The 18772-nt window shown below is 34.8% G+C and overlaps 1 protein-coding gene across 13 annotated transcripts in view; it reads left to right on the forward strand.

The window, feature by feature from the left end:
* Positions 1-18772, forward strand: part of NBEA (neurobeachin) — a 671317-nt gene that overhangs the window by 427797 nt on the left and 224748 nt on the right. For all 13 annotated transcript variants that reach the window (XM_070240236.1, XM_070240226.1, XM_070240227.1 and 10 more), the window contains one exon: positions 17006-17130. In XM_070240236.1, the coding sequence (XP_070096337.1) occupies positions 17006-17130 (125 nt within the window). The remainder of the gene's footprint in view (positions 1-17005; positions 17131-18772) is intronic.

Raw genomic sequence — 18772 nt, forward strand, 5'->3', positions numbered from 1 at the left:
TTCAATTCAAATACATTCATTAATCACGATCTCGCTCTTCTGTGAATCCAAAATGTTTCAGAGAGTTTCTCAAGAATCATCATTCAGAGTAACTGCTCCCCACTAATATGCATGGGAACAAATGATATAGCCAAAAAGTTGGAGTACATCTCCAGTGGTGTATTTGGAATCCTGGGTATGGAATGCTGTCTTTCCCTCTAGGTCCAGTAATCACAGAAAGAGGGAACAAACTAGGTGGGTCTAAAAAGACTGGGCCGAAGACAAGGATTTGGCTCTCTGAACTATGACTTTAAAGTATCAGAATGTGAGAGACACATTTCATAGACAGGAAGGATGCATTTTTAGGAGCTTCACCAATAAATTTATTTTAATTAACAGATAAACTACACAACCTCAGGTTAGAGAGAATGAAAGTATGTCAAAGAAAGATGACTTTGGAAGAAGTGCTCAGTTATATATAGGAAAGAGAGTGAGAACAGCATTAATGGCTTAAGATATACATCAAGTGTGTATGTGTAGATATATAGTTTGGATAAGATATATAAAATATATAGTGTATGTACTATATAAGATATATAATGTGTACATGTGCTTACAGCATTGAGATAGTATGTATCACTAGGATTGACTAAATAGCATGCAAGGCACGTTAAATAAAAGGCTGATGATTTTGCTTATGGAGGAGAACTAAGAGTGCCAATAAATACACCATTCATTTGGCCATCATGTTTTTGTAAACATGCTTCACCAGCTTACTCACACCTTTGTGCTTGTACATTCACTTGTGCAATAAGTTGATTCCCCTATTTTTATTACTGTATCTCGTCTTTTTCCTTCTTAACACATAAAAAATTTTAATTATGATTTGTTTGTTTACTTACATTATGAAATAGACTGAAAGCTGCACAAAGGCAGGAGTCATGTCAGTTTATTCATCCATGCATGCCTAGTTCTTACCCTATAGCCTGGCTCATATCAGGTGTTCAGTAAATATTTGTTGACTAAGTGAATGAACATACACAACACGTACAGAGCATCTGACGTATTTTGTAGTTACTATTTTTCATTCAGAATAATTAGTTCTGGTTGTAGAGAAGCAGGAGACAGCTGTACTGGTGCTTTCAGTGTTATATCCTCAAGATAGTCCATTTCCTTGGCTGCTTTCTTTATGGTTAGAGGCAGTGTAGCATGAGCCAGGAAGTCAGGTGGCCCGAGGACAGATACTCATTCTGCCACCTACTGGTTGCTTAATCTTGGGCACATTACTTAACCTATCTGTGCTTGCCTTTCTTCATCTGTAAAATAGGTTAATATCAGTACTTATCTCAAAGGGAAGTTATGAAGAGCAAATGAGTTAATACATATATGGTACTTGGAAAATTATGTGCAACACAATAAACTCTCAGCAAATATTGGCCCTTCTGTAAGTATTATTCTAGGACTTACAGAATTCTTGGGTTAGATTATACTATGGTGATATGGTGACATACGACCTTCAGACCTCAGCAGTTCAATGTAAGAAAAGTTTATTTCTCACTCGTACTGCATGTCTTGCATGGGTCTGCAGGGACGCCCTGCCCACTGAAGTCACTCTGGGACACAAAGTGATGGAGACTCCGTGTCAGTGTGTTTTCTTGATTACTACAGTGGAGGGAAGGCACCGTGGCAGGTTGTTTATTGGCTCTCAAAACTTTTGTCTGGAAGTGACTCACTTCTGCTCACGTTTTATTGGCTGAAGGAAGTCACATAGGCCTGCCTTATTTCAAAACGGATGGAGTATGTCTGCCATTTGTCCTGAGCTTTTAACTATTAGTCTGTCAGTTAATATTCATGTTTTATTTGATCTTGGTAAAATTAGAAGTCATGTACAAAGGTCCTGAACTCAATGATTACCACCAGTTCTTTAGCCAAGTAGAAATTCAAGTTCTCACTGTATTTAGAGTTGTGTTTAGTGAAATATTCCTTTGTTCCTTTCACTCTTTTACCTGTTCCATTGGATGGTTTTTGTTACCAAATACCAAGTAACCAATTAGCAGTTTAGTAATGCTTTACCAGGTAAATTCAGTTTTCCCCCTAGCTTATGAAGGTGATCAATTCCTGGAAGGGGAGGAGGGATCCCTTTTAAGAAAATTGAGTATATTCTCATAAGTCTAAAATGTAAATTATAAAAAATTTAATGGAGAATAACTATGATTTCCTGAACTCTATTAATGCTAAAATAACACCAAATTCCATTTAATGAACACCATTACATCAATAGTAACATTAATTATCATCATAGAACCTAACTGGGGATCTCCCCTTCATTAATTACTGGCTGTTTATCTACTCTTTTCCAGCAATTATGCACTGTACTTGTAAAACCACACTCATGAACAAAACATGATATTTAGTGTTTCTTTTTTCTTTTTTTGCTGGGAAAGATTTGCTCTGAGCTAACACCTGTTGCCAATCTTCCCCTCTCTCTCTTTTTTTTTCCTTCCCCAAAGCCCCAGTACATAGTTGTATATTCTAGTTGTAAGTCCTTCTAGTTCTTCTGTGTGAGCCGCTGCCACAGCATGGCTACTGACAGACGAGTGGTGTGGTTCTGCGCCAGGGAACCATACCCGGGCCACTGAAGTGCAGTGTACTAAACTTTAACCGCTAGGCCATCAGGGCTGGATCTGATACTCAGTGTTTCTATAATTCAGTCATGAAAGGCAAAAACAAAGCTATAAATAAATAAATAAATGAAAATAGTACATATGATATCACATTCTCAGTCCTAGTTGACATCACTAGATGTCATGAGATTATAAACTAGCAAATCCAAGCAGAACTTTGGTGCTGCATGACTACCTATATGAGTTGTGGAGATGATAGCACAGTGGCTCCTGTAAGTGTTCACCTGACTGCTCAAGTGCAGGAAATCTAAATTAGCCCTCCTTCATGAAATGAAGTGCTTGTGAACCTAACTTAGAGTAGTAAATGAAACTCTCAGAGCACTCAAAATATATTAACCCAAGTTGGCATATCACAGAGTAAAATTTTTTGATCGTGCCTACAAATTATTGATAACAATCACATCTAAAGTTACTCTTAAATAAAACTTACTAGATTCGTCTCTATTGTTGTTCTTTTCTGGAGTGGCTCACATGTTACACAAGAATATGGCAAAGTATATCTTATTATGCTGAAATATTAAATGGAGTGATGGGGGCAATTTAGTTAAAGAGTTTATGGGCTTGTATATTGATGAATTTCAGTGGGAAAACAGAGTGAAGAACAGGTGAGTGAGAAAAAAGAAAAGGAATATATCTTATATGTTATGCTGCTAGAATGTATCTTCAGCACCAAGAACATTGCCTAACACAGGATAAGTGCTCGGTAAATATCTTTTTGAATGGGAACATTGAAGGAAGGAGAGAAGGAAATAAGTGAGTAGGGGTTTGAACAGAAAGCAGAGTGATGATTTCCTAGATAGTAACCTGGCACACATGCCAAATATAATGGCGTTGGAACAGAAGCATTTTGTAGACACATTTTGCCAACAGAAGAACCTCTAATGATTTTTGACTTGCTGTAAACAGTATTATCCCCCAGAAAAATGAGGACAAAAGGAGAGAATTATTTACCTCCTTTCTAACAATATTTGTAAACATTTTTGGATCAGAAACTATTTTGAGAAAAATTTTATTAAAACCGTGGATCTCTTCCCCAAAATACAAACGTACATATCCCACAACATTTTGCATATCGTTTCAGGAGCTTTGTGGACCTGTAAAAGTAACTCATCCAAGGTTAGTAGTTATGAATAAATTACCACATTTTTTTTTCAATAATGGGAATGATAGAAGTCATATAGGAAAGCAGATTTCAAAAATTTCAGGAAAAACAGTACAAGTCCCAAGACCAGAAATTCAATAAAGAAATCATTTTCAGTATTTATGAGAAATTTTTTAAATGTAGTGGTGAAAATATAGTGGAAAGAAACGCCAACAAAAAAGAAACCATTGTGAGTGAAAAACACGTACGAAAAAAATGTAAAGAGGAACACAAGTACAAAGGAACAACACAAAACTATGAGATAGGTGTTAGGCAGAGCAAACCCAGAAGAAGGTGAGGCATAGTCTACAAAACTATTAACTACTAACATTAGTGACATTAAACCCCTCCAGCAGGTCCCACAAAGGCAGGGAAATGGCAGTCTTCTTTTCTATTAATCCAGGAGTCCACAGTAGGTGCAAAATATTGCTTTGCTTTTTCTGCAAATTATGCAATGAGCCCATATAATCAACCTCTTATGAACTTCCCCTAGTCCCATCTGTGCCTGGTGTTTGTCCTCTTTTCTAGGCTCTGCTTTCTCCACCACCCTCCAGGATCAGGGCTCCTCCCAGCTTACACAAGGCTGGAGCCACAGAGATACTTATACAGGCCTCTCGTGGAAGAGTTTTCTTGGATCAGTATAATCTCCACATTTCTAGGGACCTCACTTGTTAGGGTTTTCAGAATCATAAGAATGGAGAATCCGTAAAACAAACCAGTATTTTTCTTGCTGGTATTGACCATCTCTCAGTAAGTAATTACACTTTAAAATAAAATAAAATAAAATAAAAATCACCCTTTCTACTAGGGTTGGAGAAGGGAAGGAAAAAAGGACAGCGTAGTGAAGAGGGTAGAAAATTACTTCCTGCCACACTATATTGGATTTGGAAGGAGGACAACAAGGAAGGTACTGCTGGCACACTTGGTAGGTTTGGAGGCACCATTCCTATCACAGTCTAGGTAAATGATACTTATGGGATGGGCCCATTGCTTGGGGACTAACAGTTATTTTAGAAGATGATCCAAAGAAAGCACAATTCTCAATGCCTATTGTTATTTCATCTCTACTCAGTTCCACTATCTTTAGACTAAACACAGTAAAACAAGCATGGTTCAGAAGGAGCAGAAGTTTCTTTAAAAGGGTTTATTTCTGTTCAAATATTAAAAGCCCCAAATATGATGAAAGACTGACTCTTAGTAATCTAAGCGAATTTCCACATAGATAATGGGGAAAAAACAGAAGAAAAACTTAGAGAACAAATATCCAAAGTTTCCCAAACCACCCCCTCAAAAAAGAAATGAGAGATGGATTTAGGATTTTAGAAACTTCGGATGAATGTTTTTCTTTGTTACTTTTACTTAAATTTAGTTTTGTATTATGAACCAAGAATAGTGTTGTTTACTGGTTTAATTTACATGAGGACTTTTTTCAGTCTGGAAAGGTAAAGGAGAAACCTAATTTAAAATAAATCAAAAACACTTAGGAAAGAAATTTAAAATGAACAGGATATGGGTGGATTTTGACATTAACAATAGTAATTTTTTAAGTGGGTATGACAGAATACAATTTTTCCAAATCACAATTTAAACCAGTTTGTGATCTTAGAAAGAAGAATGACTTCCATTGAGATGCAGCATTCACTCTGTCATTATTCATTGAACTTGGTTAACAAGTGTTATGTGTCTCTCCAGTATAGGAGGGAGTAAGCTGGCAGTCAAAAGTGGATGTGTCCCCCTCCCCTACAGCAAACGTTGAGAAAAGTGATTCATTCTTTATCATTTTCCCTCCCAATACCATCCTTGACCTCGGTTGTCTCATAGGCAGTATTCTCTACAATACTTGTTCATAAATATGGCTGGTTGACTGAGTATGGGTACATGATTTGTTACCCAAATTAGGATAGAAATTAACCCTAGGCATAAGAATCCAAGATTACTCTTTATGCAGTTTTCTAGGGGATAGAGATAGTGAAGGAAAACGTTTGTTTTCATCATTAAAAGTAAATAAATATCAGGACTGGCCCCATGTCTCAGTGGTTAGGGTTCTGCTGGCAGCCTGGAGTTTCCTGGTTTGGATCCCAGGTGCAGACGTGCTCCACTTATCAGCCATGCTGTGGAGGCATCCCACATACAAAGTAGAGGAAGATTGGCATAGATGTTAGCTCAGGGCAGATCTTCCTCACACACACACACACACACACACACACACACCCCAAGTAAATAAATATCATGAAAGTATAGGGTGCTGAATTTGGAAATGAAAAAAATTGTCTGTATAACTTCATTATATGTGTGAGTATAGAAAATGACACATATATCTTGAAGTCTTGATATGGTAAGGACATTTTTTAGTTGAACTTTGTTTTAAGATAATTGTAGATTGACATGCAATTTAAGAAATAACACAAATCCTATGTGCACTTTATCCAGTTTCCACCAGTGGTAACATATTGCAAAATCATAGTACAATATAGCAACTAGAATGTTGATACAGTCAAGATGCAGAACATTTCCACTATCAGAAGGTTCCCTCATGTTGCTGTTTTACAGTAACACCCACCTCCCTCCTGACTTCACTTTTTCCTTAACCCCCGGCAGACACTAATCTGTTATTATTTCTATAGTTTTCTCATTTCAAAAGTGTTATATAAATGGAATCATGCTGTATATAACCTTTGTGGATTTTTTTTCACTCAGCATGATTCTGTGGAGAGTCATTCACGTTGTTGTGTGTACCAATGTTTCATTCCATCTTATTGCCAAGTAGTAGTCCATGGCAGGGATGTACCACATGTGTTTAACCATTTACCTATTGAAGGACATCTAGGTTGTTTCTAATTTGTGGATATTACAAATAAATCTGCTGTAAACATTTGTGTATATGAGTATATAGAGTGACTATACTATTTTGCATTCCCATCAACAATGAATGAGTGATCCAATTTCTCCATATCCTTGGCAGCATTTGGTGTTGTCACTGTTTTTTATTTCAGCAGTTCTGATAAAAGTGTAGTTATATCTCACTGTGGTTTTAATTTGCCTATCCCTAATGGCTAATGATGTTGAACATCTTTTCATGCTTGTATTTGCCATCTGTATATCTTCTTTAGTGAAATGTCTCATGTCTTTTCTTATGTTCTAATTACGTAGTTTTTTTTTTTTTTTTTTTTTTTACTGTTGGGTCTGAGAATTCTTCATGTATTCTAGATACTAGTCCTTTTTCAGGTATGTGGTTTGCAGTTATTTTCACCACCCACTCTTTTTTTGTCTGTATGTGAGGAAGACTGGCCCTGAGCTAACATCTGTGCCAATCTTCCTCCACTTTGTATGTGGGATGCCTCCACAGCATGGCTGATGAGTGGAGTGGCTTCACACCAGGATCCAAACCCGCAAACCAGGCTGCAGAAGTGAAGCGTGCAGAACTTTAACCACTCAGCCACGGGCCGGCCTGACACCGCCTACTCTTTATATCCTCTTAATTATTCTTTTGTAAAGCAAATATTTTTAATTTCTATGAAGTTTAATTATCAATTTTTCCTTTGATGGCTTATGCTTTTGGTTTTGTTGTCAAATCTAAGAGCTCTTTACCTAGCCCTATCCCAAAGATTTTCTCCTTGTTTTCCCCTAAATTTTTTATAATTTTAGAATTATTTATCTTTGTGATCCAGTTTGAGTTAATTTTTGTGTAAGGTGTGAGATTTAAGTTAGGGTTTACTTTTTTGCCTGTGGATGTTCACTTGTTTCAGCACAGTTTTTTGAAAAGCTGTCTTTACTCCATTGAATTGGTTTTCCATCTCTGTCAAAATCAGTTGGGCACATTGATGTGTGTCAATTTCTCTATTCTGTTTCATTAATCTCTGTGTCTATCACTTGGATTTGTCACATAGTCTTGATTGCTGTAACTATAAAATGTCTTGAAATCAGATAGGCTCATTCCTCCCACTTTTATCTTCCTTTTATATAAACTTTAGAATAATCTTGTTTGTATTTACTAAAACTCTTGCTGAAACTTTGATAGGAATTATATTTAACTTGTTTATGAATTTTGGGAGAATTGATATCTTTACTATATTGAGTCATCCAATCCATGAACATGGTATGTCTTTCTATTTTATTTAGCTATTATTTGATTTCTTTCATCCGTATTGTGTAGTTTTCATTACACAAGTCCTGTACATGTTTTTCTTAGATTTATACCTAAGTAGTTCTCTCTTTTTTAGTGATTTTAAATTTTATGTTTTATTTAGTGTCCATCTGTTCATTGCTAGCATATTGAAACACAACTGATATTTGTATATTTATCTTCTATCCTATGACTTTGCTAAACTCATTTATTAGATCTAGGAGTTGTTTTTTTGTTTTGTTTTGTTTGTTTGTTTGTTTTGTTTTGTTCTGAGGAAGATTAGCCCTGAGCTAACATCTGCCACCAGTCCTCCTCTTTTTGCTAAGGAAGATTGGCCCTGAGCTAACATCAGCCCATATTCCTCTATTTTACCTGTGGGATGCCTGCCACAGCATGGCTTAATAAGTGGTGCATAGGTCCACACCCAGGATCTGAACCAGCAAGCCCTGGGCTGCTGAAGCAGAACATACAAACTTAAATACTACGCCATCGGCCAGCCCTTAGATCTAGGAGTTTTTGATAGATTTTTTTGTGATATTCTACCATAGGCAATCATGTCATCTGCAAATAGGGACATACTTGTTTCTCCCTCCCTTTTCTATTTATGTTCTTTTTATTTCTCTTTTCTGCCTTATTGTATTGGCTAGAAATTCCAGTACTATGCTGAATAAGAATAGTGAAAGCAGACATTTTTGCCTAGTTCCCAATTTTAAAGGAAAATCATTCAATATTTCACCTTTAAGTATAATTTTAGTTCTAGGTTTTTTGTAGATGCTTTTACCATGTTGAGGAAGTTGCCTGTTATTCCCATTTTTCTGAAGAATTTTTTTTATCATGAATGGGTGTTGAATTTTGTCAGATTCCTTTCTGTGTTCATTGATATGGTCATATGGTTTTTCTTCTTTAGCTGTTAATATGGTGGATTTTCATTTTCAAATTTGAACCACCTTTCCATCTCTTGAACAAACTCTACTTGGTTATCATGTATAATTTTTATTGTGTATTCCTGAATTCTATTGACTGGTATTTTGTGAAGGATTTTTGTGTCTGTATTTATAAGGGATATTGGCCTGTAGTTTGTATTGTCTTTGATTTTTTATTGAAGCAATACTAGTTATAAAATTAATTGAGAAATGTTTTTTCCTCTATTATTTTTTTAGAAGAAAAATTCTTCTATAAAGGTTTGATATAATTTTCCATTGAAATCATCTGGGCCTGGAGATTCTTTTTGGGGAGCTTTAAATAATGTATTAAATTTCCTTAAAAATTATAGAACCATTCATATTATCTCTTTCATATTGAATGAGTTATGGTAGTAATGTTTTTGTGAGTAATTGGCCCATTTTGTCTAAGCTGTCAAACTTGTGTGTGTAGAATCTTTCATAGTATTTCTTTATTATGCCTTTGATGTCTTCAAGATCTGTAGTGGTATCCTCTGTTTCATTCCTGATACTGGTAATCTGTGTCTTCTCTCTTTTTTCTTTGTCAGTTTTATTAATCTTTTCAATGAACCACCTCGTTATTTTATTGATTTTCTCTATTGTTTTTCTCTTTTCAGTTTCATTGATTTCTACTTTTATCTTTATTATTTCCTTCCTTCTGCTTGCTTTGCTCTTCTTTTTCTATGTTCTTAAAGTAGGACTTAAGTTTATTGATTTAAGGCATTTCATCTTTTCTAATTTAGGCATTTAGTTCTATACATTTCCATCCCAGTACTCTTTTAGATGTGTCCCACAAATTTTGATATATTTATTTTGTTTTTCCTTTAGTTCAATATATTTTTTGCTTTCCCTTGAGATTTCTTTTTTGACTTATAGGTTATTTAGAAGTGTGTTACTTTAGTTTCCAAGTGTTTGGAGATTTCCCTGTTGTCTTTCTATTACTGATTTGTATTTTTATTCCATTTTTGTAGAAGAACACACTGTATGATTTCAATTCCTTTAAATTTGTTATATTTGTGTTATGCCCTAGGATATGGTCTGTCTTGGTGTATGTTCCATAGGCACTTGAAAACAATGTGTGTTCTGCTGTTGTTGGTTGGAGTGTCCTAAAAATGTTGGTTGTTGGTGGTGTTCTGTCCTGCTGTATATTTGCTGATTTTCTGCCTAGCTGTTCTATCACTTGTTGAAAATAGGATTGTATATATAAACACTATGGTTGTATATTTGTCTGTTTCTCCTTTCAATTCTATCAGGTTTTGCTTGATACATTTTGGAGCTCTGTTGTTTGGTGCATACACATTTAGGATTTGTATCTTCTTGGTCAATTGACTCTTCTATCGTTAGATAAGGTCTTTCTTTGTCTCTAGTAATTTTATTTTCTCTGAAGTATATGTTTATCTAAGATTAATGTAGCCACTCTTGCTTTCCTTTGATTAATGTTTGAATGGTATATCTTTTTAATCCTTTTACTTTCAACCTGCCTGTATTGTTACATTTGAAATGGATTTCTTGTAGACAGCATTCTTTCTGAAGCATTATTTTTTTTCTTTTTCATTTGTTCTCCCTGTTTTTTGTTGCTCTGTTTTGTTTTTTCTGCCTTCCTGTGGGTTACTTGAATGCTTTTTAGAATTCCATTTTGATTTAGCCATTGCGACTTTCTTTTTTTTAGCATTGTACTGTGTGTGTTTGAATATTTTATGAGGAAAGCAGGAGTTAGAATGATATTTTTGTAAACCTTAATTGGAAATTATGTTGAAATTCTTCTTGTTATTTTAATTATAATTGTCTTTTTTGTAGTTGAAAAAAATAAGTTAGACACATTTTTATACCTAAAATGAATGCATACTACTGATCAATCAAATGGAGATATATGTGTTAGTATAATTCCTGGGACGGTTACAAAAAGAAGAGACTAAAAGAGAGTGTATTGCAAACTACAATTCAAATGGCAGTTGCAATTTTCTATGGCAGACCAAAGGCTATTTATCTATTGCATGAAACAAATTTCACAAATAATAAAGTGGATAATATCAACAGAAATTTTTAGCAAATGCATAATTTTAATAAGTTATTTCTCAAGAGTAAAAAAAAAAAATCAGTCAAATTGTTCACCTGAAATCAAAATTAAATGTTCAACAAAATTTTTGTAAATAATATTTTTAGTTTTTTATGGAGATATAATTGACATATAACATTATGTTAGCTTCACATGTACAACATAATTCAGTATTTGTATATATTGTGAAATGATCATCACGATAAGTCTAGTTAAAGTCCTTCACCACACATAGCTAGAAAAATATTTTTTCTTGTTATGAGAACTTTTAAGATTTACTCTCTTAGCAACTTTCAAATATACAATACAGTATTATTAGCTATAGTCACTATGCTGTACATTACCTCCCCATGACTTATTTATATTATAACTGGAAGTTTGAACCTTTTGACCCCCTTTACCCATTTCATCCACCCCATACCTCCCACCTTTGGCAACCACCAATCTTTTCTCTGTATCTGTGAGTTTTGCTTTTTCAGTTTTGGTTTTGTTTTGTTTTGTTTTAGATTCCACATATAAGTGAGATCATACAATATTTCTTTCTCTGTTGACTTATTTCACTTAGCAGAATGCCCTCAATGTCCATCCATGTTGTTGTAAATGGCAAGATTTCCTTCTTTTCTGTGGCTAAAGAATATTCCATTATGTGTGTGTGTATATATACATATATCTCACATTTTCCTTATCTCTTCACCCATTGATGGGCACTTAGGTTGCTTCCAAGTCTGGGCTATTGTAAATAATGCTGCAGTGAACACAGAAGTGCAGATATCTGTTGGAGTTAGTGTTCCCATTTTTTCCAGATAAATACCCAGCGGTGGAATTGCTGGACCAAATGGAAGTTCTAATTTTAATTTTAGGGGGAACCTGAATACTGTTTTCCATAGTGGCTATAACCAGTTTACATTCCCACTAACAATACACAATGGATCCCTTTTCTCCACACCCTCTCCAACACTTGTTTTCTCTTTTTGATAATGGCCATTCTAACAGGTTTGAGGTGATATTTCATCATGGTTTTGATTTGCATTTCCCTGATGATTAGTGATGTTGAGCATCTTGTCATGTACATGTTGACCATCTGTATGCCTTCTTTGGGAAAATGTCTATTCAGATCCTCTTCCCATTTTTTTTTTAAAGATTGGCACCTGAGCTAACAATTGTTGCCAATCTTATTTTTTTTTTCTGCTTTTGTCCCCCATATCCTCCCAGCACATAGTTGTATCTTTTTAGTTGTGGCATGAGACCACGCCTCAACATGGTCTAATGAACGGTGCCATATGCACGCCCAGGATCTGAACCAGTGAAACCCTGGGCTGCTGAAGCGGAGCACGCAAAATTACCCGCTTGGCCATGGGGCCGGCCCCTCTCTCCATATTTTAATTGGGTTGTTTGGTTTTTTGCTATTGAGTTATATGAATTCTTTATATATTTTGGATATTAACACATCAGATATATGATTTGCAAACATTTTCTCCCATTTGGTAGGTTGCCTTTTCATTTTGTGGATCGTTTCCTTTGCTATGCAGAAGTTTCGTAGTTTGATGTAGTTCCACTTGTTTATTTTATTTTTGTTGCCTTTGCATTTGGTGTCAAATCCAAAAACTCATCACCAAGACAAATGTCAAACAGCTTACTGCCTATGTTTTCTTCAAGGAGCTTTATTGTTTCAGGTCTTATGTTTAAATCTTTAATCTACTTCACGTTGATTTTTGTGTGTGGGGTAAGATAGTGGTCCAGTTTCATTATTTTGCATGTAGTCTATCCAGTTTTTCCAACACTGTTTATTGAAGAGACTGTGCTTTCCCCATTGTGTGTTCTCAGCTCCTTTGATCATTATATGCAGAGGTTTATTTCTGGGCTCTCTATTCTATTACATTAATCTCTGTGTCTGTTTTTATGTCAATACCATACTGTTTTGTTTACTATAGCTTTGTAACATCATTTGAAATCAGAAAGCTTGATGCCTCCAGCTTTGTTCTTCTTTCTCAAGATTGCATTGGTTATTTAAGTAGTTTTTGCTTGTATGTAAATTTTAGAATTGTTTGTTCTGTTTCTGTGAAAAATGGCATTGACATTCTGATAGAGATTGCATTGAATCTGAAAATTGCTTTGGGTAGTATGGACATTTTAACAATATCAATTCTTCCCATCTGTGAGCATGAAACATCTTTCCATTTATTTGTGTCTTCTTCAGTTTCTTTCATTAGAGTCTTATAGTTTTCATTGTAAACATCTTTCATGTCCTTGGTTAAATATTATACTTTTTGATGCAGTTGTAAATGGGATTGTTTTCTTAATTTCTCTTTCTGATAGTTAGCTATAGCATTTTTTAGTATGTTTCTTTCTATAGCTTTTTTAGTGGTTGCTCTAATTATTACATTATTTATATATTGCTAATCACAATCTACTGGTGGTGTTATTTTACCAGACCAAGTAAAGTATAGAAACTTTACCTCCCTTTGCCCTCTCTCATTTATATTTGTCTTAAGTGTTACCTCTACACACACTTAGAACCACATCAGACAGTATTATAATTTTTGGTTTGACAGTAAAATATAATTTACAAACTCAAGAAGAAACAGAAAGCCTATTTACTCATATTTTGCATATCATGTTCTTTTCTCCTTCCTGATGTTTTATAGGACTGCCTTTAGCCATTCTTTTAGACTAGCTCTAATGGTGACAAATACTTTCCATATCTTTCACCTAAAAGTATCTGCATTTCTCCTTTATTCCTGAAGGATATTTTCACTCGTTGTAGGATTCCCACTTGACAGTTCCTTTCTTTCAGCACATAACAAATATTTTGCCATTTCTTCTGGCCACCATAGTTTTTAAGGTGAAATATGCTGTTGCTCTGTTTTACCTCTATTGGTAAGATGTCATTTTTCCCTGTCTGCCTTTTGGGTTTTTCTTTGTCTTTAATTTTCAGACTTTATTTATGATGTGTCTTAGCATAAATTTTTGTGTTTATCATGTTTGGAATTTAGTCAGCTTTTGAAATCTGCACATTTATGGGTTTTTGCCAAATTGGGGAAGTATTCAGCTGTTATTTCTTCAGGTACTTGTTTCTCCCTGCTCTCTTTCTCATCTCCTTCCGGGACTCCAATGACCCAAATGTATAAAGGTGTTATAATTCATAAATCCCTAAGGTTCTGTTCAATTTTTTAGTCTATTTTAGTTTGTTCAGGCTGGGGAATTTCTATTGTTCTATCTTCTAGTTACGTGATTCTTTTTTATGTCCCCTCTATTCTGCTGTTGAGCTCATCCACTGAACTTTTTGTTTTGGTTAAATAAAAAGTTTGTTTGTGTTTGTCACTTATAAAATTTCCATTTGGTACTTCTTTCCATCTTCTATTTTGATGTTGTTGTTGTTGAGACTTTTTGTTTCTTTGCTGGGCTTTCTGTTTTTCATTTTTTTCAAGCATAAGTGCTCTTTGAAGCATTTTTTATCATGGCTGGTTAAAATACTTGTCAGAAAATCCTAACATCCCTGTCATCTCAACATTGACATCTACTGATGATCTTTTTACATCCTATTTGAGATCTTCGAGATTCTTGGTATGACAATTGATTTGAGATTGAAACCTTGACATTTTCTTATTATTTTCTGAGGTATTTTTATCTCATTTAAACCATCTGTTTTAGTTGACTTTCTCTGACAGAGAAGTGGGGAGCACTGCCTCTTCATTGCCAGGTGGAGGTAGAAACCTAGATTCTCCATTTATCCTCTATTAACATCCAAGGAGTAGGTGGTTCCTCACCACTGCTTGGCAGGGATGGGCGTTCCAGCTGTGGTATCCACTGGTGGGGGTGGCCCCATTGCTGTGGGTCAGTGATAAAAGTCCTGACTACTGTGCCCCCTCTGACACCACCCCAATGAGGAGAGGAAAATCCCTCATTACTGTCCAATGGGGATGAAAATCCAGACTCTCCACATGGTCTCCATTGACTCCTTGAGGGTGGGGCACCTTGTTACCAGGCAGCAGAGATGAAAGTTCTATTTGGCCTTCTGTGATACTACCCCAGTGAAGATGTTAGGACAACTCATTACACTTTCCTGAGGCTTCAAATCCAGACTCCCCTACTCATCCTTTGCTGGTGTAGATAGGGCGGGGCCACGGTTTCTCTCTGGTGTTTGGCTAGAGTACAGTAATTGTTGTCTACAAGTTTTCCATCTTCCTAGGCTAACCCTTTCCAGGTCCTCTGGCTAGAGAAAGCAGGCTTTTGTTGGGAGCTCTTTTGGGGGGCTTTTTTTTGTTTGTTTACACCCATTGGCCTATCTGCATTTCTAGCCTCTTTCCTTCAAGTCTAGACTATCTGAGATGAAAAGACAATCCAGGAAACTCAGCACTACATTGTTCCTTAGACCCCAGGTCCTTAGCCAGTCCGCCTTCTGCTCTCCACCTTTCAGAGGATTGTTATGTCTGTTTTTTACGTAGTGTCCAGATTTTTCAGTTGTACGTAATGGGGGGAATAGAGAAAAGTATGTTTATGGTTAGAAATTTGAGAAAACATTAGATCTCTGGTCTCTCCTGGTGAATTCAGTTACTTAATTTTAACATACTCTTAAGGAAAATCTTCATAACAAGAATTTAGCATGGTCTTGCTTAAACAACTAGGATTAGTCTGTATTTTTAAGAAAAGAAATCATCCTATTTTTAATTAATGACAGAGGTATATACTTGTAACAGTTACTTATCAGGTAATCATTATTTTTACAGAAGAAAGTTATTATAATTATGATGTTTAGAAAAACTGGTATATTAAAATATACTTCAAATGCTTGTAATTTTGACATTTTTTATACATCCCTTACATTGTTATGTTCTTTTACAATTAAGTTATAGAAAACAAAATTATAAATCTAGAAAATCTAAAATATTTTTCAAAAGTAAATCATTGATCTCCATGATTTTAAAAGTAAAAAAAATCTTTAATTTATTGAATATTTATTGAAAACGTAGCATGTGCCAGACAGTATTCTAGAGATACAATGATGAACAAGACATATGCAGTCCCTGCTGTAAGCAGACATCATATTCTTTTCCAATAAAATATCAAAATAAGAAATTAAATCAAATCTTGTATGAAAGCATTTTATATGTTTTTATGAATAGTGCTGCTCAAGAAAATTAGAATATTATCTTCTGAGTATGTTACTCCAAACACTATGTAGAGAAAAACAGACTGCTCAAGCAGTGGCATTTATCACCAATATTTATTGAAATTAAATTGAAAGCAAAAATTATGTCATGAAATGTTCCATTGATATACAATGAACATATTTCAGTGGTTTCTGAAATATCTCATGGAGTTTTAATATTGGTTAAGAGTGTAACATGGTTTAGACAATGTTACCCAATGATGGCCGTGATTGTTAATAGTTTATATTAGCTGAAAGCTGTAAAATCATCCAAGAACTCTGTTAGCATTGAACTAATAATTTACCAAGGCAATTACTACATAGTGGAATTTTTTGCAGCTCTAATTCAGTATTATTAATAATGGATAAAATTGCACTTTTCTCAGGTTGCTGTGGGCAATAGGGAATTATTTCAATGAATATTTCAGCACATTATTTTAATCATTGTTCCACCAAATCCAAGTGGGCAATATTTTATAGTTCTGAATTCAGTCTACTAAGAAACCACGGTCATTAAATTGCAACCTATTTGTAGTGAAGTCTATCCTGTGATTTACAAGCATTGTTAAAAACAGTGTAAAAGAATGCAAACTGTGCCATTAATATTTGTAATTTGATTCTGCGTTTGTTACTAAATTCCCCATGATTGATGTTTTTAGTAGAGAGAAGAACATTGTAAAGAAAGCAGAGCTGAGTGTTATAATGCCTAAAATAAGAGAATGTTACTATGTTAAATTTTGTTCATTTGTAGAGGAAACATATGTATACATATGTATACAAACACAGTTGTATACAATATAAATGTCTCAAAAATTATCTAAATTTTCCAATGAGACCAAAGAAATAAAAATTTAATTTTATGGAAAAAATGTATTTCCAGTTATACATTGTTATTGATAGTGATTATTGTTTCTTTATTTTCCCATTGTTAGCCAATTGCATGATTTCTGGCGTTTGGATTACTGGGAAGATGATCTTCGTCGAAGAAGAAGATTTGTTCGTAATGCATTTGGCTCCACTCATGCTGAAGCATTGCTCAAAGCTGCAATCGAGTATGGTTAGTACCAGTGCTTTTTAACACAAAAATCCTGCTGGATGTGAGATGACTCTTTGTGGTTGATAATTCTTTTTTTCAATAGCATTTAAGATTCTCCATGTCATAAGTCAAAAATATTCTGTTCTGCTTCCTCCATTCGAAGATACTTCAGCATCATTTAGGTTACACTTAATCAACACACTAATTCCCCTGCTTTATGTATTTTAGACACTTTAACTTCTTTTTAATAGATTAGAGACTCTACGTAGTTGGTTGTTACCCAACATTCTTCTCATACAGCCTAAAACAAGAGTAAAATCAGTTTTTCAGTGTGTTTCAAACTCTGGTGACTAAGACCCAAGGTGAAAAAAATATATACTGTTGTAGTCATGTACTCAGATTTATATATTTTTGTGCATAATGCGTGTGTGTGTATGTCTGTATACACACACGTATACTAGATGAATATACATATATACATATTTCATTTGTGTATATATGCATGCATATACTTTAAATACTTCAGTATTTAACTGAAACAAATATCTTAATAATTTCATTGCATGAATTCTCTATTTTAATCCTATCCTATTCTATTCTATTCTTTTCAATCTAAAAATATAAGATAAAATAAATCCTGCTACAATATGTCCATTTAAATTCCCAATACTCAGGGCCCGCCCCATGGCCGAGTGGTTAAGTTCACGTGCTCCACTTTGGTGGCCCAGGGTTTCACTGGTTTGGATCCTGGGTGCAGACATGGCACCGCTCATCAGGCCATGCTGAGGCGGCGTCTCACATAGCACAACCAGAGGCACTCTCAACTAGAATCTACAACTGTGTACTGGGGGGCTTTGGGGAGAAGAAGAAGAAGAAAAAAAAAAAAAGGATTGGCAACAGCTGTTAGCTCAGACGCCAATCTTTAAAAAAAATAATAATAAAATAAAATAAATACCCAGTCCTCCACTGAGTTGCAAGTGAAGTCTGAAAAAGACCATTCCACGTTAAAGATATCGTCTGCTGTGACACTACCATACAACTGTTCCCTAATTATCCCTTATAAAATGTACAATAAATCGTAAACCTCCAAACATCTTTTTGTAATTTAATAAAAATGCTGCTATTGTAGATTGCTGTCCACCAAGAAGTATGCACAGGGCTATTTGTCCACTTACCCCTTTTTAAATGCTCTAACAAGTTTAAGTGTGATTGATCATATCAGAATTTTATAAACCATATACTCTCAGAAAACATCATTAATGAACACTATTCATATATTTTTGTTATTAACCACTTTTGTTCTTAGTTACTTGTGTTTTTATGTTAGTTTTCATTTATTTAAGAGTAATAAAAGAGCCAACTGTTTTAAAATTTACCATAGTTTATAACATATAATACGAATCAGAAAAAATACTTAATCCCAATAAAAAGAAAATGGGCAAAGCTTTTAAAATTTGTTGTGCAAATAGTCTTTCAATGGATATACAGTCATGCATCAGTTAACAGAGATACGTTCTGAGAAATCTGTTGTTAGGCGATTTTGTCATTGTGCAGACGTCATAGAGTGGCCTTACACAAACCTACATGTATAGCCTACTGCACACCTCGGCTATATGGTACTAATGTTATGGGCCCACTGTTGTGTATGTGGTCTGTTGTTGAC

This window comes from Equus caballus, chromosome 17, assembly GCF_041296265.1.
Source record: "Equus caballus isolate H_3958 breed thoroughbred chromosome 17, TB-T2T, whole genome shotgun sequence".
NCBI classification, from domain to species: Eukaryota; Metazoa; Chordata; class Mammalia; order Perissodactyla; family Equidae; genus Equus; species Equus caballus.